The 9220-nt window shown below is 40.2% G+C and overlaps 1 protein-coding gene across 2 annotated transcripts in view; it reads left to right on the top strand.

Annotated features, from left to right (window-relative positions):
* LOC108785905 (occludin-like) overlaps window positions 1-9191 on the top strand; it is a 37066-nt gene extending 27875 nt beyond the window's left edge. For both annotated transcript variants that reach the window (XM_018555089.1, XM_018555090.1), the window contains exons 4-8: window positions 1888-2042; window positions 4588-4755; window positions 5694-5865; window positions 7011-7052; window positions 8786-9191. In XM_018555089.1, coding sequence (XP_018410591.1) covers window positions 1888-2042; window positions 4588-4755; window positions 5694-5865; window positions 7011-7052; window positions 8786-8887 — 639 coding nt within the window. In that variant the 3' untranslated portion in view covers window positions 8888-9191. The remainder of the gene's footprint in view (window positions 1-1887; window positions 2043-4587; window positions 4756-5693; window positions 5866-7010; window positions 7053-8785) is intronic.
* Window positions 9192-9220: the final 29 nt, after the last annotated feature.

The raw sequence follows: 9220 nt of genomic DNA, 5'->3' as shown, positions 1-9220 counted from the left end.
AATGCTGTCCCCATCACCCACCCCCCCCCGGGACATCTGCTTGAAAAAACTTACGGTTCCACTCCAGCAGCTGTGCTTTGCTCCCGCCTTGCTCTTCAGTGCTTCTGTCTGGTAAAAAAAAGCTCCGCCTCCTGAAAATGAAAAAAAAAACCTTCCTGCACGCATGTACTCGGGAAGGTACCAATCATACAGGGGGACCTTACCAACTGAACTGTACATGAGTACTGGCCATACCCCCCTGATGGCTGCCCTGTCTGGTGCTGAGTCTTTCTGACAGGTTCAGTGATTGGTGAAGCTTAAATACATGAATCCTGAGTTCTGCATGTAATAGTCCAGGACTGAGATCATGCCATGGGTTAGCTGCAAAAGGCACAGATAAACAAAAGTCATGGAAAAAGGATTAAAACTGTTGTTGTAAAAAAAAAACGGTTTCCTGGAGTTGGATCAAGTATATTAGTTTATATTTTTGTCCCCCCTGCACTGATTTCACTAATGAGGGGTTGAAAAGCTTCAGGGAATATACAAGTTGTTGCTTCCTAGTTTGGACTTTCAGTCACACAGAGAATAGGAATATGTTGAAGCTTTAGAGATCAGGTAAGCAAAATAAACAAGATTGGTCTTGAATTAAACTTTTGTGAATGGGGATTTCAAACATACAGGTTGCAAGACAGATCTTCTGCTTCCTCGACTAGATGGAGAGGTTTTCTCTGGAACCTTGTGTCCTTTGAGCAGTGGTGTGCTTAGGGAGGTGGACAGCATTGCTCTTTCTTGAAAATCAGAGGCACGGAGCTGGAAGTCCATTTACTAATTTGGCAGATTGACTACGGGGATATGCAGGGTTGAAAACAAAACCGGTAGGTCTTCCAAGGTGTAGAGGAGGTACATTCTACCCATGGCCAATGAGATCAGGCCGAATTAAAAAAAAGGCATCTTTAGGGCTTTGTAAATGGCTCTGTCCCGTAGTACTTGGGGACAGGACAAAGGGTTCTCCTGTTTTGCAATGTTATGAAGGACAGGTCTCAGAAGAGTTGCTTACTTTCTTCATTGAAGGTGATCTTGACATTCTTATGGGCATATTGTAGAAATTCCTCCTTCATGATAGATCCTGTTGAATTCCATCCATGATTCAGCTGGGTGATCAAGAGGTTTATTTAATATTTCTTGTATTGTTGGTCTGAGTTGTTCATCGGCAACCAATTCAGGAACTCCTCTCACCCTGATATTGTTGATCCGAGGCATGTTATGAATAACAGAGACCTACTGAAAGAATGTACTGCAGAGAGCTGCTCTGAGGGCTAGTTCACACCAAGTGCAGTGCAGGTGCAGAGTAGAACAGTTACAGAACGGAACAAAACTGCATCCCATGTATTCCAGTGGTATTTTGGGCTCTAGTTCACACTGCAGCATTCAGTTCCAGAGCATGTAAAAAAACTGCAGCAAGCCCTATTTTTCCTGCTCTGGAACGCATGCAAACGCATTTTTTTTTATTTTTACAAAAACGGCTTGGAACTCGGCAAAAGCACACGGCACTGCATGTGCAGAAACTCATGCAGATCTGGTCTGCATTTGGTGTGAACAAGCCCTCAGAATGAAGCAGAGAAAATATTCATAATATCTGTTGCAATCTCTTGCACGTCTGCAAGAGTGGGTCACAAGGCAGCAGCCGCACAATGCATTACGTGTTTCCGGGTGAGGGATTGTTGTAAGAGGTCACTGTCTGGTGGTGGTGAGGGCCCATCCCAAGTAGCTGGGGAAGATGGAGTGTGATTGGCTGCCAAGGGCAGGCGAGTTAGGGCCCACCCACCATCTGAATGGAACACAGTTTGTTTAACCTTTCAAGGCTTCATGCATCATCATCTTTTCATTTATAATTATTTTTCTTCTTAGGTAAAAAGTGTTCCAGGCGGCGCTCCAGATGAAACTGCAACTATAATCTACTCAGAAAAGTCACAGAGTCCTGACAAGGCTCTGAGCAATAGCAGCATTTACAAGCCACCAAGGCAGGAATTTGAAGAAAGAGTTAACAGCCCACTCACCAGCAGGTGCGTATCTGATTTCTAAGCAAAATACTTAATACCTATGCCGGTTAAGGACACACAGCTGCATTTTTTATTAAATCATTGTAGTATCATTACAGTTCATTGTAAATATCCACATAGTCATTTGGTTTATGTATACTTTCTACCTTTACACTTTTTGGAATGTCATCTTACAAAAATTAAGAACTTGTACACTTCTTATCAGTGCCCTGTTAGATCCAAATTGCACAGATTTAACCCTTTCTTCTAATAACAGAGGTAAAGAGAGTATTTGGTGTTTGCTACATTTTTTTTAAGTTTTCATATACCGTATGTATCTTTGTACATCTGAACACTTTAATTTATTTCCAAATAAGTGCTATTTCGGAAAATTGAGAATGTAGATCCTTTTTCCAGTTTAATTCACTTTTTGTCTCCTTTAGGGAAATTTCCCCTTTGTGTCAAGTGGAATTTGACTGCGTTAAAAACATTTAAAAAAATATAATGTGAAATTATTTTTCTTGGCTGAGATGTTCAAAAGTATACCTAAGTGTATCTAAAATCTCATATTATTATTATTATTATAATACAGGATTTATATAGCGCCAACAGTTTGTGCAGCACTTTACAATATTAGGAAGACATTACAATCACAATACAATTCAAGACAAGATGGTAAGGAGGGCCCTGCCCCTGAGGGCTTACAATCTAAAAGGGAGGGGCAAGTGATACATGAGGAGGTAGCAGCGTGGGGGTGGGTTGTTTGAGAACCTGATGGTTCAGTGGTTAGTTTGAGGTGGGATGGGCTTCCCTGAAGAGATGAGTCTTAAGGGATCGCCTAAAGGCAGTCAGAGTGGGAGATCGGACAGGTTGGGGTAAAGAGTTCCATAGGATGGGAGAGACTCTAGTGAAGCCCTGGAGGCCAGCATGAGAGGAGTTGACGAGGGAGCTGGAAAACAGGAGGTCTTTGGAAGAGCGGAGGGGACTGTTAGGGTGATACTTTGAGACCAGGTTTGAGATATATCCGGGGGCAGAGTTGTGGATGGCTTTGTAAGTGGTTGTTAATATTTTGAATTTTATCCTTTGGCCTATAGGAAGCCAGTGTAGGGATTGGCAGAGGGGGGTTACAGTCACTGAGCGGTTGGTTAGGTGAATGAGTCTGGCAGCTGCATTCATGATAGACTGAAGGGAGGATAACCTGTGTAGTGGAAGGCCAATGAGGAGGGAGTTGCAATAGTCCAGACGAGAGATAACAAGGGAGTGGATGAGTAGTTTTGTGGTTTCATTGGTGAGGAAGGGGCGTATTTTGGAGATGTTACGAAGGTGAAGGCGGCAGGATTTGGATAGTGATTGGATGTGGGGAAGAAAGGTGAAGTCCGAGTCAAGGATGACAACTAGGATCTAATGCCATACTAAAATGCTATAGCACACATCCTTGCTGCATTTTGTAAGGAACATTCAGAATATGAGATCCATTGTGTTAATAAGTGAAATACAGTAAACTCCCCATTATCCGGCATCCACAGGGATTGGTAGATTCCGGATAAATGTATTTTCTGGTTGCTTGAGAGTTACTATTAAAAATAGGTCTAACTAATGCCATACTATACCATACAATAACATAGACTCTGCACTGACTTCATATTACTAATGAAATGCAGTAATCAAAACAACAAGATCACACAGAGACTCATACACATGCATACACATGCAGAATCACATGCATACACGCAATAGGTTGAACTTGATGGACCTGTGCCTTTATTCAACCTCAAATACTATGTAACTATGTAACTATGTAAGATGAATAGGCACACTTAAAACAAAATTAAGACAAATAGGCACAAGATCGTTTCCAGTATAATACATGCTGCAGATCAGCAGAACAATGAGTACACAGGGGATTTTTTTTTTTTTTGGTTAGATGAGAATTCTGGTTAGTTGAATACCGGATAACAGAGAGTTTACTGTAGTTTGATTCCCCAGATTGGAGAGTATATTGATTTCTAGGAAATTCGGACGAATTTTCGGAAATTCGGACATTCGGATGTATCCGAATGTCCGAATTACAGATATAACGAATGCAAACGAATCCGAATTTCCGTTTCCGAAATTCGGTAGCGGTAGTTCGTTCGAACGTTCGTTTCGTTTTCGTTTCTTAGTCGTTTCGTTCGTTGGAGCAAAGTGACATTAGAGAAGGAGAAAAACATTTTTCCCCCTCAAATGTCACTTTGCTGCTAACGAACGAACGGATGAACGAAACGAATAAGAAACGAAAACGAAACGAACGTTCGAACGAACTACCGCTACCGAATTTCGTCAGAATCCGAATCCGAATTGACTTTCACACCCGAATCCCGAAAAACAAAATAACACAAATCCGAATTTAAAACGAAACGAAACTAAACAAATTTTTTGGCAGTGCACATGTCTATTGATTTCTAATTTGTTTTAGTATTTTTATTACCAGGTTAGATACAGTCGGTATGTACAATATTTTGATTTGTCTATGCTAGATAATTGACTATGACCTGTCATTTATCTGCTATGTATCTTTATCCTTATTCAGCCCACCTATATCAGCTTCTGAGACCCAGGAGCAGAGCACGAGCAGACCTCTGGTCCGCAGGGGTCGTAGATGGAGGAGGAATCCAGAGCTTGATGAGTCTCAGTATGAAACAGATTATACAACAGCATTTGAATCTGGAGATGAAAGAGATGTAGGGGAATGGGACAGGTAAGCCTTTGCAAACACTGGAACCAGACAGATAAAAAGAAGAAGTGAAGTGGAAAAAAGGGAAAGGTAGAGGATAATTTCCATAAGGTTGTTCCTTCCAGAACTGAAACTAGTAATACAAAAATACAATGGCTCTTACCCTCGAGTGCAAGAGGACCCTGTATTCATTGCACATCAGTAATCTAGTACAAATAGAACCAACAGGGTTATTCACAGAAGGGTGAAGAGTTTGGAGAAGGCAGGACAAGATAGTTGAACTGGAAAGTGAGCTGAATTGGAGAATTTTTCCAAATCAGTCTTTAAACACTATGACTAGGCCGCTTTGTGAACAGGACCCATACCAGACAGCTTTTAATAAAACAAACATTACCATGTATTTTTCCACTGATAAAAGCCCCCCAAATATTATAGTGAATTTAAATGATATGTTATGTAAATTGCAACATTTATGAGAAAATCAGCACCTGACTGTGCCTGGAAACAATCTAAAATCCCTCTCTAATCTGCTATACCACTGTACAAAATGCTCTTAGTGTGTCTGTGAGTCAATGTACATATAGATGTTTTCAGCAATCATGAACCAAAATTAGTGCAGTCTGTGATTTTTATCTAACTACTCCATGGCTCTTCCAACACACACTGAACAAAGGCTGCCGGGAACACTGACTTTTATAGTCAGAGAGGGGGGCTGCACATAAGAAAACTCCCATGATTGGCCCTTCTAAGCCACCTGACCAAAGTTCAGAGGCCAGGGAGTACATTGTTGGTAATTGGTTGCTGTGGGTGCTATCAGGATTCTTTTTTCGCATTATCATAATAGCCTCAAAATCTGCAACATTATCCTCTTTCATGTACCCAATTCAAAAATTTATAAAATATTGCTGATTGTTTTTTTTTGCACATTTTTATAATAATCTACTGGAATTTTCTTTATATAGTGTATATCCACCCATCACTTCAGACATTCGACGGCAGGAGTATAAGCGAGAGTTTGATTCTGACCTCAGGAAGTACAAGAAGATGTGTGCAGAAATGGATGATATTAACACCCAACTACAACAACTCAGCAAACAACTGGATGGACTTACTGATGGCACTGCTCAGTATCAGGTACCGCAAATAATCAGCTGTAAATTATTTGCTTCATTGTGCGTCTAGAGCGATACATTATAATCAAAATTAATATGCAGTTTAGGTGTGGTGATAAGCGTCCTTGGAGGACACCTAACACTGAACTCTATGGAAATTATTATTATTAATACCAGTATTATACAGGATTTATATAGCACCAACAGCTTGCACAGCGCTTTATAATATAAGAAAGACATTACAGTTGCAAAACAATTCAAAACAAATATGGCTAGGAGGGCCCTGCCCATCAGAGCTTATAATCTAAAAAGGAGGGGCAAGTGATACCAATGGTGGTAGTTTGTGTGGAGAAAGTGATAGTTTAGTGGTTAGGTAGAGGTAGGATAGGCTTGCCTGACGAGATGAGTTTTCAGGTTGGGGTATGGAGTTCCAGAGGATAGGAGTGACTCTAGGTTGAGACGAGTTTGGAAAAATAGCTGGGGGCAGAGCCGTGGATTGCTTTGTAAGTGGTTAATATTTTTAATTTTATTGTTTTGGTGATTGGAAGCCAGTGGAGGGATTAGCAGAGAGTGGTTGCAGATACTGAGGGGTTGGCGAGGTGGATGAGCCTGGCAGCAACATTCAAGACTGAAGAAGGGATAGCCTGTGCAGAGGTAGGCCAATAAGGATAGAGTGGCAACAGTCGAGGTGAAAGTTAACAAGTGAGTGGATTAGTAGCTTTGTGGTTTCATTGGTGAGGAAGGAATGTATTTTGGAGATATGTTATGGAGGTGAAGGTGGTAGAATTTGGATAGTGATTGGATGTGGGGCTGAAAGGTGAGGTCAGAGTCCAGGACTACACCTAGCACCTTGGCATGGGTGCGGGGGCAGTTGTGCTATCAATCACAATGAAAAGGTTGGGAGTGGGGGGGTTGAAAATATGAACACCCAAATTGCTACTTGCAGAAGGTTGAGAGAACACCATAAAACACATTTAGTGGAAACTGCTCCATTAAAGAACAAGGGCAGACATTTTAAATGTGCATAAATGAAAAGTTTTTGAGGACCGTTTGCCATTATAATTATGGTTATAAATACATATCATCCTACAAGCCTCTGTGTAATTTGTATTTGTATCCTAACCTATTGGTATCTTCACTTATTCTACTTGGTGTTTGTGATTGCAGGGGGTGGCAGAGGAGTACAACAGGCTCAAAGACATTAAAAGAGTAAGTGGCTCACTCTCATGTAAAATCAAACTTGCCTCCTGATTTCATTCTTTAAAGAGATAATGTTACAATGTAAATTACATACAATTAGGATATGAGGCAAGCAGACATTTGCAGCATGCTAGTTTTGGGGCACAAGTCCAGGGGCTAAATGTAGCACAAGTGAAGGAATACCTATAAATGATCAAAGATACAGTATATCAAATTCTCCTGACTCAAGCTTTCCCCGATAGACCGTTCTATGTGAGGTGATGGGAATCAGAATTGGGCTATAGACTATCAAAAGATGAATGGAAAGGCACTATGTTACACATATGGTGGTCCTGTCAAGAGATCCAACCTTCCTGGGAAATGGTTTACAAGATAGGTGTACATCTTATCAAGGTTCAGGGATCTCTTACACCTGAGATCGCGATATTGACTATTATATCAGGTCCAATTAAAGAAGTTAAGAAAGGTCTATTCCGATTTTTTTTATTTGCCGCAAGAACGGTAATAGCTGGAGGTCTCAAGATACTCTGCAAATTAATGATTGGGTTAAAGAAATTAATTTTCTGAGAAGGATAGAGGAGTTAGTAGAGCGATCACAGGATAGGTACCCACAATTCTTGATGACATGAACCCATGGATACATTTTGATATTGCTATTATGTACGTATAGAGAATATGGGCCTATCTGTCCGATCTTCAGAGTGGGGAGGAGAGGGAAGAGTGGGGGTATTGTTTTTTTTTTTTATTTGTTGATTTAGGGTTGGGAGGGGTTTTTTTTTTTGGTTTTTTTTTTCTTCATTTTAGCGGAGATCCTCAAGGGAAAGAATGGTTTTAGTATATGGTGGTCTCTTAACAGGAATGTTTGTATGTTTATACTATGTATGTATTGGAAATAATAAAGAAATATTCTACAAAAAAAAAAAGTGAAGGAATACCTGCTTTCATCAAAGTCCATTCATGTAGGTGTTTTGCTGTATGAGACTCTTTAAAACAGCCAGCTAGTAGTAGTTAGTTACATCCATCTGGACTTGGTCTGTAATGTTGAAGACGTTTCCTTATTATTATTATTATTATAGCTAAAGAAGCTACTTGGATGAGCTGCGAAACATCTTCAGGATTACAGAACATGTTCAGATGAATGTGACTAACTGCTCCTAGCTATAGCATGACCTGGATAATGAGAATCTATACATGCACTGCAGTGGGTAGAAAAAATGTTTCAGGGGGCAGCTATCTGTATTGTCACTGCTGATTCACAAGCCTGTATCTTGTCAGTCAGCACCTGGCCACACCTAGTCGTACCCACAGTTTTCTGGATAGACCCCTCCACTGTGAGCTGCAGTGTTTGGGAGGGGAGTGTGTGAGACACAAATGAAGGAGGATTTGGCTCAGTAAGGGGAGGTAAAGGAACTGTTTTGTTTACTTTATGAGGCTTGTGCACCACATAGTAACTGGATTTAGCACTTGTTTACACTGTCATTGAGGAGCCTTTAGCACTTTAAACTTGCAAACTTTCACTTGAAGGTTTGTAATCCCTTTGTGGCTCTCTGTAAAACCTCAATCACAAGAAATATATTAGCCCCCAAAAAAGGAAATCCACCCTAAATTTACAAAAGGGGATATCATGAATACCAAGAATTGGGGAAATACACTAGTTTGGGTTACCCATAGCTTATACTATTGTATATCCCTGATTCCCTCTGTGAAACCTGCCTGTTATTAATTTACTTTACTTTATCCAGACTCCTGATTACCAAACAAAGAAGAGTGAAACCAAACTGCTCCGAAACAAACTATTTCACATGAAGAGAATGGTTAATGCTTATGACAAAGGAAGGGGTTGATTAAACAAAGCACTACAGCAATGCCAATGATAACCACAAGAGGGCAATCAACACCACTGGATTAAATCATGCATTTGTTTTTATTGGTAAAATGTCATCTATATACAATTCGATATTACATTTTTGATTTGATATACTGTAAATAGCAGGTTCTTGTTTACAGCTATACGGACTACCTGTTCAGTGACTGCCATAACTATGGCTCACTGCGGCTTTTAGGAGTATCTGTTGCTGACGTTTGTGATTGCTGTATGTCTGAAGTGTGTGAGTTACATTTATTGCCTGCTTTTGTTTTTGTTTTTTTATATATATATATATATATATATATATATA

This window comes from Nanorana parkeri, unplaced genomic scaffold, assembly GCF_000935625.1.
Source record: "Nanorana parkeri isolate BGI_ZX_2015 unplaced genomic scaffold, ASM93562v1 scaffold183, whole genome shotgun sequence".
NCBI lineage: Eukaryota > Metazoa > Chordata > Amphibia > Anura > Dicroglossidae > Nanorana > Nanorana parkeri.
This window is presented reverse-complemented; position numbering and strand designations above follow the sequence as displayed.